The 27,812-nt window shown below is 39.9% G+C and overlaps 1 protein-coding gene across 1 annotated transcript in view; it reads right to left on the bottom strand.

The window, feature by feature from the left end:
• lrch2 (leucine-rich repeats and calponin homology (CH) domain containing 2) overlaps nt 1-27,812 on the bottom strand; it is a 141,628-nt gene that overhangs the window by 72,945 nt on the left and 40,871 nt on the right. The window contains 6 exon segments of the mRNA XM_052021069.1: nt 3,632-3,719; nt 6,002-6,132; nt 6,277-6,413; nt 6,526-6,631; nt 17,067-17,193; nt 19,985-20,129. Coding sequence (XP_051877029.1) covers nt 3,632-3,719; nt 6,002-6,132; nt 6,277-6,413; nt 6,526-6,631; nt 17,067-17,193; nt 19,985-20,129 — 734 coding nt within the window.

Consider the following 27,812-nt stretch of genomic DNA (forward strand, 5'->3'; position numbering starts at 1 on the left):
AGGTACTTGTGCTACCCACACTAATAATATGACCCCTATTTATAACGCCTCTTCAAACTTGGTGACTGAATTGAAACACAAATGTGGAAGAACAAACTAAAAAAGCACCATTGCAAAAGAACCAGCTTCCATTTCACATCAACTAAAATAAATTAGAAGTCTTCTCAAAAAGATGTACAGTAAAATGAAAAAAGATCACAAAATGAAAGTAAGAAACAATTTTTTTGAACAAGTAAATTAAAATTCACTCTTTGCCCATGGAGTAACAGCAAACAAAACTGAGAGCTGAATGCTTGTTGGGAGTTCCCCTGGGGGGAAAAAATAATCCTGAAAGCAGAATCATCTGGTCTCTACTGCCACTTGCTGGGCATCTCTGCCAAACCAAGCTTAAAATACAAGAAAACGATAAACTAAATAGCCAGACACAAAACACTCAAGACCTCTCAAATAATCCTTTTCACCGTGAGATTCTCCATCGAGCCAGAAGAGTTTAATTTCTTGTGTTTAAGCTTTAGCTACACATAATCACACTGCACAATGCAAAAGCCATTTGCTCTATCGAGTCTGCAGCACTATCCATGGCCTTTTCTCATAACCCGAACAAAAACTGATAAAACTACCTTGAAATTATTATTCTAAAATCCTCATCCTTCCAGGATCTTCCAGAGAAAATCTCTCAAACTCTGAATGCACAAGATGTGATAGAGTTAGACCAATGATCTTAACTGGACAGACAGATGGATAGTTTAGGAGGTGATGCATTCTTTCCACTGCTAATGTTTGGTTTCTGTGCACTTCCAACACATGGACTTGAGGTTCTTAGTGCTATCCACAATATGTCTTTTCTACTTTGAACAATCTCGACAACTGATTCCTGGGAGTTGAGATGTCAACTGTTCTCTTGCCATGGAGGCTTTAGGAACATTCCTGAATCTTTTCCTCTGCCGAAGTGGTAATCTCTTCCTATGATGGAGCACGGAATAGAGTGCCTGTTAGGATCTGGTGTCCAGCATGCGACTAACATGGCATACCTAAATGTTACCAAATACTCAAAGCCAAGAATCGACCATACTTTAATCAACTAAGGTAACCCATTAGTTATGACTGCACAGAGCCAATGATCTTTTAAGGTATCACTACGTGGTAAATTCTGTAATCCTCAGTACACAACGCACATGAAGGCCCATTTTCTGAACTGAGATTAAAATAAATGCAACTTAAAGCACACTTTATGGCACTAAATTGTGAGCGAGTCAGACTCAGAACAGACTTGGCAACTCAAAACTGAGCATTCACATGATGCTGTGAATCATTCAACGGCAGCAAAAGTATTCACCAATACAACGTGTGAATTCTTGGACCAATATATTTATCACTCCATCATTATGATCAAGTCTGATTCAATAGGTACAGAAGGAATGCCGGGAGCATCAGTGGGCAAATGTAAGTATTAGGTGCCAACTTGGTGAAACTGTATAGAACTAGTGTGCTGAACAGCAAGTAGTAGTCATAAAGTGAACTCATAATTAATGGATTAGTTCGAAGCTCTGCATTCCTACCATATCTAGTCATGACTAATGGACAATTGAACAGCTAACACAAGGAGACAGCTCCAAGAACACCTCATCCACAACAATGGTGGGTCCAGTGTGCAAGTGCCACAGACAAGTCAGAAACATTCAGCCTTAAGTGCCAAATAAATTATTCATCTCAGCTTCCTCTCAAGATCCCCATCACAGAAGCCAGCCTTCTGCCAATTTGTTTCACTCCACGATACCCAAGAAATGGCTGAGCACATCAGATACAGCAAAGAGTACAGAACCAGACACATCACTGCTGCAGCACTGCTTGCTTGCTGTCTGGAAGTAACTGCACCTTCAACTAAGCTGCTCCATCATTGTCACCTACCCAACAATATGGAAAAGTGCCCAGGTTTTATGTTTGACAGAAGCAGGACAAATCCAGTACCACTAGTTATCCAATCAGTCTCATTTCAATCAGCAAAGCTTTGGAAAGCAGCAGAGAATGCTATAAAGCAACACTTGGTCACCAATAACCTGTTCACTATCTTCAAAATAGTTTCCCCCAGGAATACTCAGGCTCAATACCTCTTCACTGCTTTGGGCCAAACAGCTGAATGCCACAGCCAAGGTCACGGGAATGCTCTTGTGATCAAGGCAGTGTTTGGCAGAGTGTGCCATCGCTGGAGCCTTGATTAAACACTCCAATGGCTGGGGAGATCGCTCACACTAAGGAAGATTTTATTTGATTGAGGTCAATCATTCAAACCTCAGGATAGCAGTTCTTCAGGGCAGTGTTCCAGACCCAACCATCTGCAGCTGTTTCATCAATGATCTTCCATCCATCAAGACATCAGAAGTGGGGACATTTGCCGATTACTGCACAACGTTCAATTTCATTTGAAACTCCTCGGTAAATGAAGCAGCATGACCTGCAGTGCCGCAAGACTTGGACAACAGTCAGACATGAATTGATAAACGGCAAGTAGCATTCATGCTACAAGTGCCAGGCAATAAACATTTCCAACAACAAAAAGGTGGGAATAGTGGCTCAGCAGGGAGTGCTGCTGTTTCCTCTCAGCATCCACAATTCCAGTTCAATCCTCACCTCTGGAACTGTGTGGAGTTTTCACAACCTGTACGTGATGACAAGGGTGTTCCCTAGCTGGGCTGGATTCCTCCCATATCCCAAAAATGTACGGGTGGTAGGTTAATCAGCTCCTGTAAATTAGCCTTAATATAAGGGAATGAAGAGAATTGAGAATTGGGATTGATGGGCTTGCTCTAAGAGTCAGCATAGATTTCATGCACCAAATGGCCTCCTTCTAAATCATAAAAAAAAGAAATAGCCACATATACTTAATATTCAATGACATTATCATCACCGAGTCCCCTACAATCTTCATCCTGGCAATTGAACAGAAAGTAAACAAAACCAACCACATAAATACTGTGGCTACAAAGTAGGTGAAAGATTGCATATCCTACAGCGACTGATCTATTGGCATCCCAAAGCCTTCCGACCAACTCCAAGGCAAAAGGCAAGAGTGTGATAGAAAACTCCTCACCTGCCTAGATGAGTGAAGCTCCAGAAACACGCAAGCAGCTCAGTACCATCCAGCCACTTGATTGGCACCTCAATCACTGTAAACATTCATTCCCTATACCACTTCTAGGCTACTCCAACAGCACCCATGACCTCCACCATGAGGGCAGCAAGGACAATGGCTTACCACCAGCTGCAGGTTCTCCTCTACACTGCACACAATTGCAAAACCAGGAGTTCCCTATGCTACTCAACCCAATTGCACTGTTGGAGCACCTTCATCCAAAGGACCACAACAGTTCATGGCAGCAGCTCACCACAACCTACTCAAGGATAACCAGGGGTATTCAGTTTATCCTCAGTCTTAAGGAGAGTGTTAAAATTTGTAGCTTAGCAAAAAGCACCATTTCTGTTTAGACACATCAATGATAAACCAAAAAGAGACCTAATCAATAGAAAATTAATGCTTTCATAGTGTTGATGATCGTTTACACCTAATAGTGCAAAAGAAGTTAATGTAATTTAAATGAATATCCAAATAGCAGTAAGTGGTTCAAGAACTTACTTCAGTTGTGGACAACCGCTTGTCACCATTATCACTACCAATGCCCGAATCAGGACCATGGTTTTTAACTGGATAAAAATCTTCCATGCTGGAAAATAAATTTAAGATTATAGTTCAGAATGTTAGACGTAAAGGGAAAAAAAAACATACTTTTAACACATCCTGAACGTAATTTACAATAAGTTTTGTTAACTTAATAATGACACTATGTAATCCATTCCATGCATCCATTCCTAGTGTGAACCCATTTCTAAATCTCTGAAAATGTTGCACTGGTCAGCTATTCTGAGTCTGAAGTGAGTTACTTGAATTTACTGCTGCACACTTTGCTGCAAATTGACTGTTACTGGAATAAATGACAGCAGCTGTTGGATTTCCACAGAAAGGTGGAAGTTCAAAAGTTGTTAGCAACTGCTTCAACCCTCGATTCCAGCATGGGCATACAAAGTTGAAGAGATTCCCCACCACAACCTGCTCAAACCACCTGCGCGTTTCTCTGTTGATTTTAAGAAGAGGTGTAAGTGACTATGGCTTCTTTTAAAATTAAGATTTGTTTTGATAATGTTTAGAAATGTTTTAAATGCTTAAATTTTAAATGTTTTAAGTATTTTAATGGTTTCAATAAATTTTCATAGGTTTTGCTTCTGAATGTTCAAAAACATCAAAAGGTTTTCAATGGCTTTGAAGCTATCTGAATGGGAGGGCCTAGTTTAGAGCAGATGTGAAAAGATCCTGAAGGATGTGGGCAGTGCAAGTACTGCGCCCCCACCCCCACCAACACCATGTGATGCCACTGACATTGCAGAAAGCATTGACACTTCAAGTTATTGTCTCAAAGGAATGTGCTGGCTTCTATCATTAAGTGCCACCACTGGGAGCCACACAAGGCAAATCCAAAAATGTTTTTTCTTAAGTCAGCAAGGTGAGATGTTGTTATATCTTGGGTGTTACGACTGCTCCATAAAAAATTGCATCATCCCAAGCAAGAACTAAGAGACAAGTAAAACGGAGCATCTGAACCCCAATTATACTTCATCACTCTCTGCAAAACCCACCTCACGAAATCCAAATCAATGTAAAGAAGTGGGAGGAAAAATGAAATAAAACTCCCCCATAGTTTACTTATACATTCAGATCCAGTTCTGCTACTTAAGACATTGAAGGACAAGGTAAATGGTCAATATTGCATTGAGGACTGGGACTGAACTGAATATCCAAAGGATATTCTTACAGATGGCAAATGCTGTCTGCTTTTTGCACACCAAACGATGAATAAGTTATGAGCTTAAGGTACATTGCAAAATGCCTGGGGCAAAACGATGTCACCTCAATGTGCGTAAAGGCTGTGTTTCTTCAATGTATACTTATCTGAACTAGTACAGTTTTAAATGTAGGAATTAGAGTAAATTATAATGTAGGAAAGATGCATTAATGCTTTGGGTATTTGAACTTAATTGAAACTCACTATGAACTCAAAAAGGGTTGAACACAGAAGAGATTTAAGCCATCCCAGTGTGGGACATAGTTGAAGAAAGCTTTTTGTATTGTATAATGCTGATGTTAAGTGCTGGTGGTTACAATCCCTTCAATGCCTTTGTGACTGATTGAAATCGGTGATCAGAAAAATAGCCAGAAAATAGATCAGCAAGGCACTTAGCCTATTTAGTTAATGCATTTAGCAGGAACCCAACGTAATATTTTCAGATATATTGCCCCTGGGATTTGCCATTGCTTATTGTGTATTCTTGATTCTTGACCTCAGTCCTACTTTTCCACAGATTTGAACCAGTATCTACATGTTCAGCTGGTTTATTTTGTTGGCTTGAGAAATGTACCAGAATCAGTTCCTGAAGGCCCTCCCATAGGATACATAGAATAAGTGGGGCTAGCCAATACATACTGGACTTACTTGCAATGCTCATGAACTGGATGAAAGGGTGAAACAGTTCAATTTCTACTGTACTGTATCATTTTTAATGTACTTGTGCACTGTACATTATTTTCTGGTATTTATTGTTGTAAGATTGTTGAATCATCCTCATTCATGCTCTTGATTTCTAAATGTTATGGTTATTGTTGGACTGTTTTTAAGCCATAATGCAAACAGAACATCCCTTTTCAGCCTTTTAAATCCTTCAACAGGAAATTGATTTGGTAGAAATTGATTGATTCCTGAACAGGTATTGTAGAAATTATAGTCTTGCTACTTCCTCAGAACTAACAACTACTTCTCATTTGCTTGAGGATTCATTGCTTTTCACACACAGGTAAACTAAATAGAAAATGGCAAGTTTTATTTTAAAAGTCAGGTTCACAATACTTTTAATTTCCATACAACAATTACCACTTTGTATTAAATGTGAAAGTAACCTGTCCGTCAGGGCTTGAGGATGTGCTCTCTTATCCAAAGAGGGAAGATCCAGAGAATCTGGCTTCTTGTCTATACGACATGATTGGATATTCAGGAATTTGAATATATGCACTTTACCTTTGAGACAAATCTGCAGAAAGTCAAGATGATTATTTTTAAGGAACTCAGTGCATTCATGCAATACATTAAATAATGAATGAGATTTAAATGTCATACAATAAAAAGGTTCGTTCCAAATCAAATTAATATTAGGCAAACCTTAACATATACAAACCTGCGCTGGTGGAGACTGCATTGGATTGTTATCTAATATTATAACCTGAAGGTATTTGAGCTTTCTAAAACTGATGGGTATTTTGGTCACTTTATTGCAGGAAAAGTCTAATTTTACGAGAGGAAGTTCTGCTAATTCTGAAAAAGATGACAATTACAACAATATACAGATTAATATATCTCTAATAAATGAATAGACAAACTTATCCTTTTAAAAGTAAAGTAAAATGCACAGGTGATCTTTTCTTACCTTCAGGTAATACTTGCAGATGATTTCTCCTAATATTTAATTCTCTAAGTGACTGAAGCTTTTCCATTTGGTGAGGAAGGATTTGAATCTCATTGCAGCTAACATCCTGTAAACCAAATGGAGCATGCTGTAATTAAACCAAGCATATTTCACATTTGGCTTTTCTTATTATGAGAAAGAAGTTCACATTTTCCAATCTATACATTACTAAGCATTCACAGACAGTCCTGGTTTGCATTGCTAAAGTTAGTAACCTATTTGGAAATGCTGGAAATATTCTGCCAGTCAGGCAGGGTTTGTAGGGGAACAAGAATATTAACATTTATGGTCAGTGACCTTCCATAGAATTGATGCGATGTCACTGACCCATGTTTATTCTGTTTCTCTCTATAGATGTTGCCTTAGTTGGGATAGCTCAAGCATTTTCTGGTTTTATTTTCAGGTATTCAACATCAATATTTGCTTTTGTTTCAAGAGCTTGTTCATTCTAACATGTCTAATATTAGATTTAAAAACCCAGTTAACAGGTCTTTTTAGAATAATTGGCAATACATCTAGTGCCAAATCATCAAACAATGCATGAAACACAGAAGAGAAGCGGTTTATGATGGATTGCTTGAACAGTCTGAATGGCTTCAAAATATAGTCTTTCTTAACAATTGAAATACAGGTACCAGTTATGGCCTTAATATAATGCTGAGCATCCATTACTCCATCTCCTTGTTTTGGAATCATCTTCATTATCCCTTTAGAAGCACAAGTTTGGAGTGTGAGAAGTCAAAGTCCATTCTTTGTGCAAATTGGCCATTTTATTCTATTTGAACTGGCATTGAGTGAGGTTGCTTCTTGCTAACTGAGCACAACCTCAGCATGTCTGATAAGCCATATTTATTGAAATGGTTGTGCTATGTGAGTCACACAATGCAAGTTCCCTTATAACTTGCAGGTCCCTACAATTTTAGTACATGCATTTTTCTAACCAGCTATTAATACTATAGCCACATCTTCATTACACTTAGGCCATGCAGAGAGTCTTTCTCTAAAAGGCAGACAAAATAATATAAGAAGCAGTGATTCATTGACTTTTAAAGGCAGGAATGCAGAAGAAAAGCTGTAAAGACAAAACAGGAACCTGAATAATGAACTAGTACAAGAGACTGATTAGGGTCTAACTGGAATATTATGTGCAGATTTGGGACCCTGCTGCAGATAAAACATTTAATCATGTTCAAGATGCACCATATTCTGTAAAATCAGAGATGATAGGACACTTCTGATTATATACAGCGAATACATTTTTATTCACCGAATAAAATGTGACAGTGGTCCATATTAAAATTATATTTTCATCCATTAAATGACCAAAGCTGCAGCAGATAGATTTCAATTGTGAAATCACCCTTTGCGACAAAAACTGGTCAGATGCGAGTGTTGAAAAGTGCTTACGTGCTGATAAGCCAGGAACATGAGGTTTGAAATGATTTGTAGCCTGTGTGAACAGGTGCCTAAAATGCTTTAATCTGTTGTAAGACTACATGGAATGTCGTCCTTGAATTAGTCAGATTTAGTCTGGAGGGTGAAATTGCATATTGTATGACAAAAGTACATCGTGTAAGACAAAAGTGTATTTTTACCTCTAAATAAATTAGATCTGGATTGTGCAACAAAGCACGAGATAAACTAGAAGGCCCCCATGAGGAATGTGGTAATTGGAGATAAGGAGCCTGTTGCTAGCATCATCACCATAGCAACCAAGGCCTTAACGGAACAAGATGATACTTTTGGCATGAGGCCACTAGAGCCTGAAGTCAGAATCTGCAACACACAAGATCACGCAGGCAAGGTGATGTCAGAAGCAGTTGATTTCTTGCCTTGGGCTGGATAAAAAGTGACTGAATGTCTGTTTATTGATTGTACAAAGCATGGCATTTTTGGTGACATTTGGAGACCAGAGTGTAAGCAGGCCTCTCTCTCTCCATTTCATGATGAAAAAAAATCAAATAAATGCATTTCTCTTTGACCTGGGAACCAAATGCAAGAACGATTCTCTTGCTCCACAACAGTTTTTACAATTGAGGGCTGGGACTATAAAAGGGAGGAAACTTTCCTGCAAAATGCAAAACTGTAGTATCATGCAGTTGTAGATACTGGAAATGAGGGAGGATCCACTGGGGCATATTTTGCAGTCTGTTGACACTCTGGAGACCACAATAAACTAAACCAAACTCACCTCAGAAATCCCCCCAGTAGTTTTTGCAAATTCCTGCTGGGAGGATTTTCTATGATTGGTGAAATAACGACGACTGCAATACTTATGACACACTAGATACAAATAGCTCATTAGAAAAACAGTAACTTTAATCTTTTAAAAATCTGTAAAGCACTTCTGATACCATAAATATAAGTTAAATGGCAGGGCAATTTATAAAAATGGAAAGATTTAAGGTTACTTTTAAACTAATAATCTTAAATCTTTAAGTTCCCAACCTCTTGACTCAGACTCTCCAGCTGCTCAATTCCATTCAAATCAAGGGAAGAAGATTCCTTGGTTAACCGCAGACCTGGTGCAAAATTTTATGGAGTGCGCAATATACAGGAGTTAAGTCTCCCATGCTATACTCCATGTCTAACATAGTAATGTGGTTCTGTGGTCTAGCCAAGAACTGTTGACAATATGTTTATAATTCCATGCTCAGGAACATGTACAAAAATCCCAAAGTTGCTGTCAGTTATGTAAGGTAACAGCAGCAAATATTGATCTGGATTTTAAAGGGCTGTATTTCCCTGCAAAGTCCAGGCCAATTGAGTGATTCAGCTTCAACTACACAAGGATATTATACTTAGGTGTCGGTTTCTTCTTCAAAGCCCCTTGAGTTAATCTTGAATGCATGCTTTCTTTTCACCAACTAGCAGAAATTATGTTTACTATTACACTCTCATTACTTTGATTAACCAACAGGAACGTGGCAACTTCTGGGCATGCACAAGCAAATGTAGAATTTCTGAAATTGCTGTCCAATGCAATTAAGCTGTGGATTGTGTTCAAAGGCTAGACTAATCATGCCATTCCAGCATGGGTCAGGAAGCATGGGCCAAATGACCAACTCTGAAATATACACTTGACAAATCTTCAGTAGTCTTCCTTTGATTTAAATGGACAGCTACCCAAGAAAAAGCAGGCATTAGCCATGTGCCCTCTTGAACGTATTCCACCATTCCAATAAGATGATGGCTGATCCAGTCTTGACCATTCTCCTCCCATACCCCTCAATTCCTTTGCAAGTATCTATCAACCTCCACCTTGAACTTATTCAATTACTTCGCTCTCTGGGGTAAAGTACTCCAAAGAGTCATGACCCTTGGAGAAGAAATTCCTTATATTCATCTTAAATGAGCATCCCCTTATTGTGAAAAATATGCCCCGTAGTTTGAGATAATGCCACAAGGGAAACATCTCAACATCCACTGTGTCAATCCTTCCTGGAACTTTGTGTTTCAATTAGTTATAGAGTCATAGAAAAATACAGCACAAAAACTGGGTCTTGGCCCACTGAGTCCTTGCAGACAGTTATCACCTATTTCCACCAATTCCATTTCATTGCCCCCATCAACTACCCTCAGATTTTATAACTCACTTACACACTAAGGGTAATTTACAGTGACCAACGATGCTACCAACCAACATCTTTTCATGTGTGAGGAAATTGAAGCACCTAGGGGAAATCCACGTGGTTATAGAGAAAAATTGCCTACTCCACACAGACAGCACCAGAGGTCAGGATTGAATCTGGGTTGCTGGAATTGTGAGGCAGCAACTCTACTAGCTGAGCCACTGTGCTGCCCTAAGGCTCATCATTCATTGCCCTAAATTTCAATGAGTATAGGTCTGACCTATTCAACTTCTGCTGATACTTCACCTTCATTCCAGGAATCAACTTTCTGTACACTCACTCCCACACAAGTATATCTTTCCTGAAATATGGAGACCAAAACTGTACTTGATTTTCCATCTCAGCAGCACCCTATAAAGTTGCACCAAAAGGTCTCTACTTTTATAATCCCCACCCTTTGTAATAAAGGCCAACATTCCACTAGCCTTCCTAATTACTTGCAGACCAATCCTTTGCCCTTCATGTACTAAGACCCCCAGATTCCTTTGAATGACAATGTTTCATAGTCTTACTCCTTAAATAATCATTTGCTTTTACATTTTTCCTTCCAAAATGGATAACACATATTTTGCTCACATTATACTCAATTTGTTAACTTCTTTCCCACTCAATTAACCTATATTACACCCCTTTGCATCCTCCTCGGAACCTGCCAACCTAGCTTTTTGCATCAGCAGCAAATTTGGCTACAGTACGTTTTCTTGGTCATTAATCCAGATTATAAGTCACTGATCCATGTGACAACCAACTCAGACTCAGGTTTATTATCACTGACATATGTCGCGAAATTTGTTGTTTTGTGGCAGCAATACAGTGCAAGACATAAAAATTACTATAAGTTACAGAAGTAAATAAATAGTGCAAAAGAGGAATAACAAGGCAGTGTTCATGGATTCATGGGCCGTTCAGATCTGATGGCAGAAGGGAAGAAGCTGTTCCTGAAATGCTGACTGTGGGTCTTCAGGCTCCTGTACCTCCTCCCCGATAGTAAGAACGTGAAGAGGGCATGTCCCGGATGGTGAGAGTCCTTAATGATGATGCTGCCTTCTTGAGGCACCGCCTCTTGAAGATGTCCTCGATGGTGGGGAGGGTTGTGCCTGTGATGGAGCTGGCTGAGTCTACAATCCTCTTCAGCCTCTTGCAATCCTGTGCATTGGAGCCTCCATACCAGGCAGTGATCCAACCAGTCAGAATGCTCTCCACCGTACAGCTGTAGAAATTTGCAGAAATCTTCGGTGACGTACCTAATCTCCTCAAACTCTGAATGAAGGAGAGCCACTGGCGTGCCTTCTTCGTGACTGCATCAATGTGCTGGGCCCAAGATAAATCCTCTGAGATGTTGACACCCAGGAACTTGAAGCTGCTCACCCATTCCAGCACTGACCCCTCAGTGAAGACTGGTGTGTGCTCTCCTGACTTCCCCTTCCTGAAGTCTAGAATCAATTCCTTGGTCTTGCTGACATTGAGTGCAAGGTTGTTGCTGCGACACCACTCAATCAGCCGATCTATCTCACTCCTGCACGCCTCCTCGTTGCCATCTGAGATTCTGCCAACAGTGGTGTTATTGGTAAATTTATAGGTGGCATTTGAGCTATGCCTAGCCACACAGTCGTGAATATAGAGAGAGTAGAGCAGTGGTCTAAGCACGCATTGTTGAGGTGCGTCTGTGTTGATTGTCAGCGAGGAGGAGACATCATTGCCGATCCACACTGTGGTCTCCCGATACGGAAGTCGAAGATCGAGTTGCAGAGGGAGGTACAGAGGCCCATGCTTTGAAGCTTGTTGATTAGTACTGAGGGGATGATGGTGTATAACGCTGAGCTGTAAATGATAAATAGCAGCCTGGCACATGTTTTGCTGTTGTCAAGGTGCTCCAAAGCAGGAGTGGAGAGCCAGTGAGATCGCATCCGCTGCAGACCTGTTGTGGCTGTAGGCAAATTGTAGTGGCTGCAGGTCCTTGCTCAGGAAGGAGTTAATTCTAGTCATGACCAACCTCACAAAGCACAGTAGATGTGAGTGGTACCAGGCCATAGTCACTGAGGCAGCTCACCCTGTTCTTCTTGGGCATCGGTATGATTGATGCTCTTTTGAAGGAGGTGGGAACCTCCTACTGCAGCAGTGAGAGATTGAAAATGTCCTTGAACATGCCAGCCAGTTGGTCGGCACAGATTTTCAGTACCCTGCCAGGTACACTGTCGGGGCCTGACGCTTTACGAGGGTTCACCCTCTTGAAGGATGTTCTGATGTCGGCCTCCAAGACAGAGATCACAGGGTTGCCAGATGCTGTAGGGACTCACATAGGTGTAGTGTTATTCTCCCTTTCAAAGCATGCATAAAAGGTGTTGAGCTCATCAGGGAGTGAAGCATCACCGCCATTTATACTGTTAGGTTTCGCCTTCTAGGAAGTAATGGCATGCAAACCCTGCCACAGCTGTTGTGTGTCCAATTGTGTCTTTAACTTCACATGGAATTACCTTTTCACTCTCACGATGGCCTTCCAGGAGTCATACCTGGACTTCTTGTAGGGTTCTAGATCGCTGGTATTGAGTGCCACAGATCTAGACCTCAGCAGACACTGAATCTCCTGGTTCATCCAGGGCTTCTGGTTTGGGAAAACTCAGTATGGTCCCAAAGGCACACACTCATCCACGCAGGTCTTGATGAAGTCAGTGACGGCTGTGGCATATTCATTCAGATCCTAAGATGAATCCCAAAATATAGTCCAGTCCACCGATTCAAAGCAGTCCTATATATGCTCCTCCGCCTCCCCTGACCATACCTTCACGGTCCTCACCACTGGTGCTAAGGTCCTCAGTCTCTGCCTATATGCCGGGAGTAGAAGTACAGCCATGCAATCGAACTTGCTAAAGTGCGGGTGCGGGATGGCACTGTAAACGTTCTTGATAGTGGTGTAACAGTGATAAGGGTGTGTTGGCTCCTCTGGTTCCGGGGTGACATGTTGGTAGTAGTCTGTCAGAGACCTCTTCAAGCTGGCCTGGTTGAAGTCCCCCATGATGATTGGGAAGGCATCAAGGTGCGCTAAATCATGACTGCTTACCACAGTGCTCAGCTCCCCCACCTTGACATTTGCCAGGGGTGGAATGTACACCACTAACAGGATGACAGTGGTGAACTCCCTTGCAGATAAAACTAACAACACTTGACACTGTCTCAGTCCTGTTCCCCAGGTAAGGGGAGCAAGACGGAGACAGAACCGCCATGTCTGTGCACCATGAAGAGTTAATCATGAAGCAAACGCCTGCACCTCTGCCTTTACCTGATGCCACCGTCCAATTCACACAGTGGATGGTGAAGTCCTTGGGCTGGAACGCTGTGTCCGGAGTGCTGGGAGTGAGCCATGTCTCTGTGAAGCTGAATACACAACAGTCCCTGATGTCCCTCTTGTTCTGAGATCTTCAATTTTATTTTCCAGAGACTGTACATTAGCCAGGAGGATGGTAGGAATTGGGTGAGGGGGGGGGGGGGTGCGCGGGAGGGGCAGCGTTACGGCCCTGCGTTTCAGTTTTATCTGCAGCCACGTTTCCTGAGACAATAGAGACATTCCCTAAGCTTCCAGCTGCTGCAGTCACTCTCTGGGTGGTCTGGATTCCAATATTGCTTACTGCAGTGTCTGTGGCTGCAGATTTCAGTTGTAATGGTTGTAAACGGGAATATTTTATAATTCTGTTGGGAGCTGCACACAAAAAGCCTCCCCTCTCCATTGCCATCTTTAGCTATTTGATTACTAATTACTGATTGGCATTCAGAAAATAATTCATTTATTCTGACACAGTTTTCTATAAGTGACCCAATCATCTTTCCACAGTAATATACTTCCCACAATCCTACAAGGACTTGCCTTGTTCAGTTATCTTTTATGAGGCACCTAATGAAATGTTTTCTGGAAATCCATAAACATTCCATCTACCACTTCGTTTTATCCACTATGTCTGTTAATTCTTCAAAGAACTCCAACAAATTTGCTGAACACAATTTGCCTTTCATAAAACTATATTGACATATGCTTGATTGTCACAAATTTCCAAATGCCTTGCTATTATCACCTTAAATGACAATTCTACAATTTTTCCCCAATGGTTAGGTTAACTGGCCTTCAGTTCCCTACTTTCAGTCTCCCTATTTTTTTGAATATCATTACATTTATGGTTTTCTTGTCCTTTGAGATCTCTCCAATGTTGAAGGAATTTTGATAGATTACGACCAATGCATCCACCATCTCTGTGGCCACTTTCTACAAGACCCTTGATGCAAACTAGCAGGGTCAGGGCACATCTGCTTTTACATCTTTTTTTTTGCCAGTTATTTCTTGCTCAGTGACACTGCCCTTAAGTTCATCCTTTTCTATACCCCCATGATTACCTATTTTATCACTGGGATTTTTTGTATCTACTACCAGGAAGATTGATCCAAAATAATTTGGAATTTGCCATTTCTCAATTTCCCATTATTAATTTCCCACTCTTATCTTCAGAGGGATCAATGTTTACTTTAGCTATTCTTTTCCCTTTTATATACCTGTAGAAACACTTACTGACTTTTTAATATTAATTGCTAGCTTACTCTCACACTATCACCTCTTTTCTTATGAATTAAAATCATCCCTTACTGGTTTCCAAAATTAAGACCAACAGTTCCGGCCAAGTCTCACGATAGGACTGAGTTGACTCAATTATTTTTCTAATTTCAGGACCTTCACCCACAATGTTCAAGATTTCAGAGTGAGGAATCCTTTCAGCACTTCCCAAAAGTCCCCACAGTAAGGATCACCCAATGCAAGTATGTATTTTTTTGCCCCCACTGAAAGGAGTAATGAGATGAAGTGCTTCCATAAAAATTGCAGGACAATATTCCAGTGCACGTCAGTTATGGTGTAGGCATGATTACTTGTAAAGGTTTCTTTTGTATTTGAATTCCTATAAATAAATAATACTTCAAGTGTTTAAGAATCTTGCATTAAAAAATCTTTTAGCAAACACACAATCACTGAAGTTCCAGTTACTGTCTGTTCCTGTTCCTGTCTGTCTGATTAAGTCAAGTAACTAAGGATAACTAAGGAAAGGGTAGGTCCACTCAAGGATAAAGAAGAGAATTTGTGCTTGGAGTCACAGCACATGGCTGAGTACTTTGTGTCAGTATTTACCGAGGAGAAGGATAGTGAAGACAGAAAGGGGCATGCTAATGTGCTGGGTCATTTTGAGGTTAAGCAGGAGGTAGTGCTGGGTCTTCTGAAAAGCATCAAGGTGGACAAGTCCCCAGGGTCTGTTGGCATACATCCCTGATTACTGAAAGAAGCAAGTGAGGAGATTGCTGGGGGGTTGACAAAGATCTTTGTGTCCTCACTAGCAATAGGTGAGGTCCCAGAGGGCTGGAGTGTAGCAAATGTCATGCCTTTGTTCGAGGAGGAAAATAGGGATAATCCAGGTAACTATAGGCCAGTGAGCCTCAGGTCAGTGGTAGGGAAGCTGTTGGAGAGGATACTGAGGATAGGATTTATGCACATTTGGAAAAGGCATGGCCTGCTTAGGGACAGTCAGCATGGCTTTGTGCAGGGCAGGTCATGCCTTACAAACTTGATAGCTTTTTTTTTGAGGAGGTGATAAAGGAGCTTGATGAGGGCAAGGTAGTGGACATCATCTACTCGGACTTTGGTAAAGCATTTGATAAGGTCCTCATAGTAGGTTGATTCATAAGATAAAGATGCATCGGATCCAGGGTGAATTGTAAGTTTGGATTCAGAACTGGCTTGTTCATAGAAGACAGAGTAGGGGTGGAAGGCTGTTATTCTGGCTGGAGGTCCGTGACCAGCGGTGTTCCACAAGGATCAGTGCTGGGGCCTCTGATAATATAGCAATGATTTGGATGAAAATGTAGATGGGTAGATTAACAAGTTTGCAGATAGCACCAAGATTGCAGAAGTTGTTGACAGTATGAAGGACTATCAAACAATATAGCAGGATATAGACCAGTTACAGATCTGGGCGGAGGAGCGGCAGAAGGAGTTTAATCTGGGCAAGTGTGAGGTTTTGCACTTTGGGAGGTTAAATGAAAGGAGGAAGTATATAGTTAATGATAGGCCCCTTAATAGCATTAAGGTACAGAAGGATCTTGGGGTTCTGGTCCACAGATCACTGAAAGTGGCTACACAAGTGGATAAGGTGGTAAAGGCAGTATATGGCATGCTTGGCATTGGTAGGGGTGTTGAGTACAAGAGTAAGGAAGTCACGCTGCATCTGGAGTATTGTGTGCAGTTCTGCTCGCCCCATTATAGGAAGGACGTGGAGACTGTAGAGAGAGTGCAGAAGAGGTTTACCAGGATGCTACCTGGATTAGGGGATATGAGCTATATGAAAAGGCTGGACAAACTTGGGTTGTTCTCCCTAGAGGGTCCAAGGCTGTGTGGAGACCTGTTAGAGATTTTTAAAAATGAGAGGCATAGATAGGGTAGCCAGTCAGAATCTTTTCCCCGGGGAAGAAATGTCAAGGTTAGAGGGGAGAAGTTTAAAGGCAACGTAACACGTAAGTTTTGTTTTTTTTAAAAAAAAACACAGAAAGTGATAGGTGCCTGGAAGTGGAAGCAGGCAGTTTGGTGGAGTTTAAGAGGCTTTTAAATAGACACATGAATGTGAAAGGAATGGAGGGATATTAATGATACAGAAGAGGACACTTAGTATAAATTAGCATCAAGATTGGCACAACATCATGGGCCGAATAGCCTGTCCAGTGCTTTACTGTTCTATGTTCTAAATGTGCTTATCCTTCAAACATTTCAAGATTCAATGAATGAATACATGTGTAACCACAATTAATTTACCTACAGGAATGGATGCAATCAACCAAATCCAGACTTACCAATTCCATTAGGTCTTTAAGCTTTCCAATTTCCTCTGGTAAGGAAACTAACTTATTGTTGCTCACAACTAAAACTTTAAGTGGAAGATTAAACAGGTATTTTGGCAATGTTGATAGCAGATTTCGACTAGAAGAGAAAATAGAGTTCAAAGCCAAGCAGTGATAACAAAGCTTTTAACCACAAAAAGACAAATCTGGTAATAGCCTGTGAATGCAGGCCATCCCTTGGTTACGCAATGATTCTGTTCCTGACAACTGTTCGTAAACAGATTTCTACGCAAGTCAGAAATGAACGATTTCCCTCAAAACCAAGATTAAAAAAACCCATTTGCTTGAGATAGTTGAGCCTCCCCTTCCTGATGTACTACTTTGTTTTCTCTCAGTAGGTATTGCACTATCACCCGTTTTCTATAGCTACCTATATCAAACTATTAGACATAAGCAAATTCTCCCATAAATGCTTTGTTGAGCTAACAAAGCATTTATGGGAGGATTTGTGTAAAGTCAGATTTCTGCAAGGTCTTTGAGAACCTGCGAGCCCCTGTATTGTTTTAATAAGTTGAATACGCAAAACAAAATGGGAGTGCTCTAATAAGAAAATTATAACTTTAACGATGTCAGAATGATTTTTGTGTGGTATGGTAGAGTGATGGAATCTGGGGGAGTTGAGAATGTGGGGAGAATAAAAAAAATGGGATTAGTGTAAATGGGTGGTCGATGGTTGGCATGCATTCAGTGGGTCAAAGGGCCTGTTTGCATGCTGTATCTCTTTATGACTCTACACGAAGTTGTACAGCATAGAAACAGCCCTTTGGCCTATCAGGTCCATGCCAATCTCTCTTTGTAACTAAAGTCCTCCAATCCAGACAACATCCTGATAAATCTCTCCTCTGCTCTCTCTAGTGCAATCACATCTTTCCTATAGTGTGGCAACTGGAACTGCACACAATGCTTAATAAAATTGCATGACAAAATTGCAGTCTAACCAGCATTTTGTGACACTGTAACATAATGTTCCTACTTTTAAACTCTATGCCCCGACCCACAAAGGCAAGCAAACACGTCTTCTTCATCACTGTGTTGCCACTTTCAAGAAACTGTGGACTTTTACCTATAGATCCCTCTGTTCATCAATATTCCTTAGTGCCCCATCATTTGCAGTATACTTCCCAAAGTACATCACCTTGCACTTGTTGGGATTAAAGCTCTGCTAATCTCTGTTAAAACTCTGCCCATCTTTTCACCCAATCTATATCCTGTTGCAGCCTTAGACAGCCTTCCTCTTACCCACAGCAGCACCAACTTTGAATCATCTGCAAACTTTAGTAAGCCTATGTATGTTCAGACTGGAAAACCAAGAGTATTATAACAAATCAGAGGTTTGCAAGGTACTAAGAAACCAAGATAGCCAAGAAACTCAAGATGTTCAGGAGTCAGATGACCCCAGATTCTAAAATTCAATTCACCAAAGAGTTAAGGGATAGGGTTAAAAAATAGAATTAAGAGGAGAAACCACCATGATCTTGTAGAACAGCAGAGATTGCCTTTGGAGTCAAATGTACCAATACTGCTGTTTATCTTTAATATGGATCTAATAAGAAAAAAAATCTACTCTCCCAACAATCTCAAAAAGAAGCAATCTTCACAAAGGACTGCTTCTGAAGGTCAGTCAATATTACGCTGACAACCATGGCAGCTAATTTTCACCCACCAAACAGCATTTAATCTACGTTTAGTCTTTGCTGAAGCAATATTTTAATCAAGACATAATGAACTCTTTGTCCATTGTGCAATAGGATCTTGTGCCCATTAAAACTATTTCAGGTTAACTCAACAAACTACAGCAGCTACCACAATGCAGCTTTCTTTATGTAGAAAAATACTGGCCTAGCTGTTTTCTGAGTGGGAGCTGACAATTAATTTGTCACAAATAAAATACTGCAGATGCTGGAAATCTGAAAACAAAAGCAGAAAACACTAAAAGTTCTCAGATCAAGCAGCATCTATGGAAGGAAGATACATATACCATTTCAGGTCATCAACCCATTAGAATACAATATTTTGTAAAGGAGTCCTTTCAACAGAACCAGGTTGATGGTCCTGCAGATTCCATAATTTCTTAATCACAGTGCTTCACTGACTGAACTGAAATTGAACTCCCAAATTCCTGAATGGGAAGTAGAGAAAGGAAGAGAGAAATGTTGAAAAGAGGAGATTGGAGGGAAAGGAATCCCCAAATCACATTAAACAATTGCTTCCATTCTACCGACTGGCTTTGATTTCAAATATTTGATTAGTTAAGAGAGGTAATGCCTTCTAGCTGGTGCCTACTTTCCCTTCTTTGCAGAAAAGGAATAGTGAGGCTCTTTAAATGAAAAAAAATCTAATGCATCCAGTGTCTGTCTTGACCAAATTGTTTCTCATTAATCAAATAAACTAATGTTATTCCAGGAGTTACAGCTGCAGTTTAACATCTTATTGTGCTTCAGGAATTAATGGAACATACTAAAATGATTCCAAGACAAATCTCTAATTCCAGGACTGGAGCTCAATTTAGACTAGCAACAAAATGCAGATACTAAGGAAATGCTGCTTATTAAAGGCACTATCCTTTGGATGGCTCAACAGACTGATGTCTGCTCACGTGGATGAAAATTAATCCATTTACACCTTTTCTATGAGAAAAGTTCTTTAAATTAAGCCTCATTGTCAAGAAAATATTTACTCATCGCAACAAAAGTTCAAGCAGCTTCAAAAGACAAAATAATCATAAGAATACCACATCTTTTCCTTGGTAGGATCCCAGGTTGAGGGATTGCCATATTCTTGCATATCATGAAAAGATTATTTATTATCCAGATCAACTATTGTAAATTTTAGAATTTAACAATTGCTCATGATAAAAGCTAATTACTTACCTAATATTTAGAAATGTTAACATTTGCAGATTAACAACAGTTTCTGGAATGCATTTAATGCAATTGTGGTATAAATGTAATGTCTCCAATGGTGCGAACAAACAAACTTCTTGTGGAATTTCAATAAATCTGTTCTTTGAAAGATCTGAAAAAAAAAGAACAGCGGCACAATTATATGCAATTGAATAATTCAGATGACAGTAATAAATTATATACACAATTCATAAAGGCATCTTAGAACCACAGCAAAGACAGTAGGGCCATTAGTGACAAGTTAGTTGAATTTTATGATCTCCCAACAATTTGATTATTGCTGTAATATCAACGTGCATTAGAATTCATTATTGAATGAGTCATTTAAATCCTATTTTAACTTCCAGATTGCCCAAATTCTACAAAAGGAGGGATTTTAGTGATAAACTATCTGAACAAATCAGATTATAAATTAGCTGTGATCAAATATGCAATAAATTACATATAAAGCACTTTATCCTGAAGGTAGATTGCTCAGTGAGTCTAACAATCCAAACTAACCAGAACCCTAGGAGATGTACAGCCTAGAATTCTATAGGAAATGAAGGCAGAATTTGCAGAGGCTTTAAAAACTTATATTTTGCTTGCAGTAGTGGACCACCATGTTAAATATTGCCAACTTTAAACCAAAGCCTCCTTTTAAGGTAGCATTCATTGGAGAAACTACTTTAAAACAATGTGATTTACTGTCAGTTGTGGAAAGTACACCACAGGCAAACATGGATCTATGATTATAATTCATGTTAAGGTCCTTGCTGACCAAAATAGGAGTTGTTATATTCTATGGCATGTTGGTATCAAGGTGGAGCTGTCAGGTCTTTTGAAGAACTTTAAGACGGATATGTCCAGGGCCTGATGGTATCGACCCAGGTTAGAGAGAGAGACAAGAGAGAAGATTAATGGGGTCTTGACAGAGATCTTTGTATCCTCTTTATCCATAGGTAAGGTCCCAAAGGACTGGAGAATTGCCAGCAATTTTCCTCTGTTTAAGGGCAATACAGACAAACCAGGAAATTGTAGGCCAGTGAGCCTTACATCAGTGGTAGGGATAGGATCTATCACACCTAGAAAAGCTCAGCTTATTAGGGATAGTCAGCATGGCTTTGTGCAGGGAAGGTCATGTCTTACAAATTGGGAGTTTTTTTTTGGAGAAGTTAACAAAGATGACTGATGAGGGCAGGACAGTGAATGCTGTCTGTGTGGAGTTTAGGAAAGCTTTCAATAAGGTCCATCATGCTAGACTGATCCAGAAGATTAAGGCACATGGGATCCATGGAGACTTGGTAAAATGGATTCAAGACTGGCTTGGCCATAGAAGACAGCGGGTAATGATGGAGGGGTGTTATTGTGACTGGAGGTCTGTGACCAGTGGTGTTCCACAAGGATGAGTGCTAGGTTGTGATATAAGTGATTTGGATGAAAATGTACATGGACTAATTAGTCAGTTTGCAGACCGCAGAAAATTTGGAGTTGTAGATAATGAGATAGGTTGCTGAAAGATTCAGCAGGATATAGACCAGTTGGAAATGTGGGCAGAGAAATTGCAGATGGAGTTTAATCCGGACAAATGTAAGGTGTTGCACTTTGGGAGGTCAAACGCAAGAGGAAACTATACAGTAAATGGCAGGACCCTTAAGAGCATTGATGTGCAGAAAGATCTTGGGGTGCAAGTCCATAGCTCCCCAAAAGTGGCAACACAAGTAGAAAGTGTGGTAAAGGTGCAGTACGGCATACCTTCCTTCATCAGTTGGGGTAGGAGTATAAAAGTAGGGAATTCATATTGCAGCTGTAAAAACTGTCATTAGGCCACAGTTGGAGTATTGTGTGCAGTGCTGGTCACCACATTACAGGAAGGATATGTAGGCTTTGGAGAGGGTGCAGAAAAGGTTCACCAGGATGTTGCTTGGATTAGAAAGAGTATTCTTTATAAGGAGAGGTTGGACAAACTTGGAATGTTTTATCTGAAGTGATGGAGGCTGAGGGGCGACCAAACAGAAGCACTGAATTATGAAAAATTGAGTCATAGGCAGGTAGATAGCCAGAATTTTTACCCTTTCCACCCCTCCCACAGGGTGAAAATGTCAAACACTAGAGGGCATAGCTTCAGGGTTGGGGGCGGGGGATATATAAAAAGAGATTTATAAGACAAGGCTCTCTTTTGTTTTAGAAAGAAGAGTGGTAGGTGCCTGGAGTGTGCTGCCAGAGAAAGTGGTGGAAGCAGATACAATGGCAATGTGTAAGAGGCATTTAGACAGGCACATGAACAGGTGGGAATGGGGAGAGAAAGACCATATGCAGGCAGATTGGATTAGTTTGGATTGGCATAGACATCAAGGGCCAAAGGCCTTTTCCTGTGTTGTGATGTACTATTTTGGGGCAGGCATGGTAGTGTAGTGGTTAGCGTAACGCTATTACAGCGCCACCGAACCGGGTTCAATTCCAGCCGCTGTCTGTAAGGAGTTTGTACATTCTCCCCATGTCTGCATGGGTTTCCTCCAGGTGCTCCGGTTTCCTCCCGCATTCCAAAGACGTATGGATTAGGAAGTTGTGGGCATGCTATGTTGGCGCTGGAAGCATGGCGACACTTGTTGGCTGCCCCCCAGAACATTCTACGCAAAAGAAACACTGTGTGTTTCGATGTACATGTGACTAATAAAGATATCTTACCTATGTTAAGCATATAAAACTGAGTAATGAAGTATCCAGCAACTGTAAAATAGATAGAACCAAACACAACCTTGCTTCTGTAATATTGTAATTTCCCCCCCACCACCAAACATCAAGAATGATTACCATTAGTTAAGCTTTCTAAACTTCAGAAACAAGTAGAAGGCCACCCAACCTCCTGAATCGGCTTCATCATAGGATCATGGCTGTTATCAACCTTGCAAGAGGCTGCACAATTTAGTAACACAATGAGCTGGATCACCTGAAGATTACATAGCCATTGCCGATGATGGCACAGCCTCCAAAACTATTGCGATAATGGAAGCAAAATAAAGACAAGCAGGTTTAAATTTCAGAGCCCTCAATTATCTTTAGTAAGAGGTGAAAGATTTATACGACCTGAAGAGAAACCAAAGTATCAATTATCTTACCTGCAGTCAGCTTTGTATTTTTTTTGCATTTTTACTTACTAACATGTTTTTGTAGCTATACAAGCTATATACATAAAATAAACCACATTCACTGCAATTTCGTTTGGTTCTCAATGTCCTTGGTTTGCCACATGGCTCTTTGGTTAATTTTGGCCTTCCCCACCTGACTGGCATCATACCTCAAATTCCAGATACTTAAGCCAATTCAAACATATAGTTCCTTCAGAACAAGGATAACTTCAGGTATACCTTCAGGTTTTGTGGGGTCCGAGGTAATAAATAAAATACCATATCAGCGTCAGTCTAAATCAAACCCGCACTACAGATTGTTTAGAAGATAGTACTGTTTCATAGATCATTTCATTTACAATAATTGTTAAACAAAATAGACTGATTGTCTATGGTTAATGTACAATTGAGCGAACATTTAAAAAGAGTTCAGTGATTTTTTTTCACATTCCAACCATCCACTGACTAAAACATGATTTGATTGAAGTTTTCAAATGTTTTAAGGGGAAGTGACTGTGGTAAGATAAAATATTTCTGTTGGTTGGAAGTCCAGGATCAGAGGGGCATAATGCAAAAGATAGAACCAAGCATTGAAGGGCAGAAGTCATACTTCATTAGGAGTTTGAGGAGATTTGATCTGTTACCAAAGACTCTTGCAAATATCTATAGATGTACAGTGGAGAGCATTCTGACTGGTTGCATCACAGCCTGGTATGGATTGCAAGAGACTGCAGAGGGCTGTAGACTCGGCCAGCTTCATCACAGGCACAATTCTCCCCGCCATCAAGGACCTCTTCAAGAGGTGGTGCCTCAAGGTGGCGGCATCCATCACTAAGGACCCTCACCATCTGGGACATGTCCTCTTCCCGTTACTACCACCGGGGAAGAGGTACAGGAGCTTGAAGACCCATACTGAGTAATTTAGGAACAGCTTCTTCCCCTTCGCCATCAGATTTCTGAATGGCCCATGAACACTACTTCGCCATTCCTTTTGTTTTGGCACTATGTATTTTGTAATTTATAGTAATTTTAGGTCTTTGTACTGTACTGCTGCCGCAAACCAACAAATTTCACGACATACAAGTCAGTGTTAATAAAGCTGATTCTGATGCAGAGAGTAGAGGAAATTTGGAACTTTTCCATTAATGATAACTATTAGATATCCACTGATTTTTCATTTATAATTATTATCCAAATATTTGAAGGGACATGGAGGAGAAAGCAAATGCATGGAATTAGGTCATAAATCTGCCACAATCTCATTGAATAGGCCTACAACATTAAACAGCATACTCATTATTATGTTGCCATGCTTTTATAACACTTGTCACACTGGTGTATTAATAAGAGTTTACTTATTTTCAAATAATCTTTTATCATGTAGGTGGTGACAAACAATGCCCGTAACTTTATTCCTGTCAATTAATTTCGTATTACAAAAAGTGGAAGCTAGCAGTGTCAAAATAGATTACTACAAAGTATTCTCCAAGTAGTCATGAACAATGGGTAACTGAGTTAACAGTGAACTAAAAATGTTTGCCCGTATGAAAAAAACTATTTATCTAAAGCAGTAAAAGAGCGACCAAAATCAATCCTAAAATTCAATACAGCTGAAAATACCAGAGAGCAGGACAATCACCTTTCACTGTCCAGTGCATTAAAAAAAATGCTACTGACTGGACTAATGGGGAACAAAGCTATTCCAATAGGAATGTCAAAAAACGTTGATGTGCTGTACTCAGGGGAACTTAGAGATGTGGCAAAAGACCAGCTTGATTGATGCACAGGGAGATTGGCAAGCACCTTCACAGAACCAGACACTTTCAAACCCAAAACCCAGATTAATACTGCTTTATGCAATAAATGCCAGTTAGTGGGTGAGACCTTGCAGCCATGTGTAAACAAACATCATTGGTCATGAAAGCAAACAGGATTTGCCAACATTTTGAAACTGACCATCAATTTGTGTTTGGATTGAATAGTGCAGAAAATATTAAGAGACCAAAAGGAGCAGCACATTAACAGATAAAAGTAAAAATACAAAACTAAGATGGTAAATAACTTACAGTTCTATTTTAGTTTTATTCTCCTTTAGATATTTCACTAACTAAAAACGGTAGAAAAGGGCAGCAAACTACATAGGGAATAATTAGGATTAGAGATCAAGGCAGCAACAGAAGGATAAATGATTGATTTTACATATATGCTTTGGGTAGAAGGGGAAGACAGGGGATAAGAAAGCTTTAAGATGCTAAAGAAAAAAACTAAAGACTGATGGATCATTGACTCAAAACATTAATTCCATTCATCTTGCAACAGATACTGCCTGTACTACTGAGTAGTTTCAGTCTTTTCTGTTTTTATTTCAGATTTGCAGCATCTGAAGCACTTTACTTTGACAACTGTGAAATGGTGGATTGCACAAGAGATTAAATGTTAAAAGGGGCGAATGTACAAGGCAAAATGTGATGGTAATGGAACAAGAAAAAACACTAAATTTAAACAGGAGTAGCAGAATTGTCGAAAAATTACAGAGGATACAATGGTTGCTGAAAATCTGAAAAAATATTGGGAATATTCATAATCTGAAATTATTGAAAAATGTCAAGTTTTGAAGGTTCTAATGTCTCTAGTCAAAAAAGGTGCACTCTCTCATGCATATATTACACTGCACTGAAACAGTGCAAGGGATGAGAACAGAAATCAAAGTGGGAGTGAAACAGAGAATGTGTGACAGGAGACCATAAGCTCAAGATGTTCTGCAAAGCAGTCCACCGATCAGAATTTCATTTCTCCCGTGTAGCACAAATTGGATTGTGGGCAATAAACAGAGCAAGTAATACTGAAAATGGTACAAGATGTCAACATCTCAGCTTGGGTGGTGAGAAGGGAGGGGCATGTGTTGAACCTTCTGCAACGGCACAGATGAGAATCATAAGAATAGGTATGGTATGGCTGCAAAATGGTGTTGACATGCTTGTTATGTTCAGTATTGATATTCTTGGTCTATTTAAACCTTTGATCAATGGAGAAAGCCAGGGTAATTAATAATCAAACTCCACGGTTGACCAAAAGAAATGGAGAGTAAAATAAAAGAGAAAAATTAATACATGACAAACTTCAGATTGATAATACAAGTGAGAATAGGTTGTTCATAGAAAATTCAGAGGGGAAGAAAGAAAGGAAATAAAAAGCATGATAGAAAAGAAAACAAAACCCAAAATGTTTGATAGGTGAATAACAAATAGGTGGTGAGAGGAGAGATGGGGCTGATCAGGGATCAAAATGATCTTTTCATGGAGACAGAAAGCATGGCCTTGGTTCTAAATGAGAACTTTACATGAAGATAGATGCTGAGAGAATCTTAGAAGATATAATTGAGAACTGAAGAAAGATTATCAAATTGAAGCATTAATTCCCTCTCTATGGACAATCTTATTGTTTTAGATTGCCAGCATCTGCAGTATTTGCTTTACAATTACTAGATTTGTTATCTGTACTTAAAGCAAATAAACCAACTAGTTTGCGTGAGATTCATCTCAGATTGTTCAGCACGGAAATTGCAGTGTGGGCCATAATCATGCGTAATGCAGGTACAGGCCATCCATGGGTAACAAACGGGTTCTGTTTTTACAGACACCCATGAATAAACTTTGTCCGTAAGTCAGAAAATACATAAAAATCACTCAATATGGTAATTACACCTCCATAGGTATTGTAATGAATGGCATTAAAAGTGCATAAGTTTGACAACAAAAAAAAGCATTCACTAAAACTGAAGGGAGGAAACTAGTTCTGCCAGTCGAAGGAACAAGCTCATGTACATAGCTTGGACTTTTGAATTTAACAATATGGAGGTCCTTTCATTTGTAGGGCATGTTAATAAATTGGCCGTTTGCAACCCAGGAACAAGGATTGCACTCAAATTCTGGGGAAATGCAAATGTTAGACACCCCACACAGAAAAAACAAGATTGCAATAATAAACCTCAGTGGTGGAAAATCTTTAAAGACTACAGAGAAGAGTGAAGTTACAATCATTTGGACAAGTATTAAAAGCCAGCATAGATTTGAGGGCAATGTTGTTTAACTAGTTCTATTATATTTTTGATGGTGTAACCAGACTTGGGGATGAAGAACGGAAGAAGGGGAGTCAATGGAAATGCAGTTGATGTGGTGTATTCGTAGTTTCATAAAGGGTTATTTATCTGCCAAATAGGCTTGATATCAGGAAAAAAAATAAAATTGATGAAAGGAGCAATGAAAACAGGAAATGAAAATCAATTAAGTGACGACACAAAACATTGAGTAAATGTTTTAAGCAGCAAAGGAAGGACACAACAATGTTCCCCAGTGATTGGTATAAGATCCACAACTTTTCTTAATGTATAGCCTCTGATCAATGATTCTCCTTTGATAGACAATGAAACCCAGAGGGCCTTGGACAAGCAAAGAGAAATAGGAAAAATAGAATGAAAAAAAGCATTTGGCAATTGTCAGCTTAAAAAGTGTGAAGACTGATCACAGGAAATTCAGGGAGGAAGCTAAAAGAACTGCTTGATCACAGCACCAGCAACTCAGGTTCAATCCTGACCTCCAGTGTTCACTATGTAGTGTTTACATATTATTTCATCCATGTGCTCTGGTTTCCTCCCACATCCCAAAAAGTTATATGTTGGCAGCTTAATT

This window comes from Pristis pectinata, chromosome 8 (assembly GCF_009764475.1).
Source record: "Pristis pectinata isolate sPriPec2 chromosome 8, sPriPec2.1.pri, whole genome shotgun sequence".
NCBI lineage: Eukaryota > Metazoa > Chordata > Chondrichthyes > Rhinopristiformes > Pristidae > Pristis > Pristis pectinata.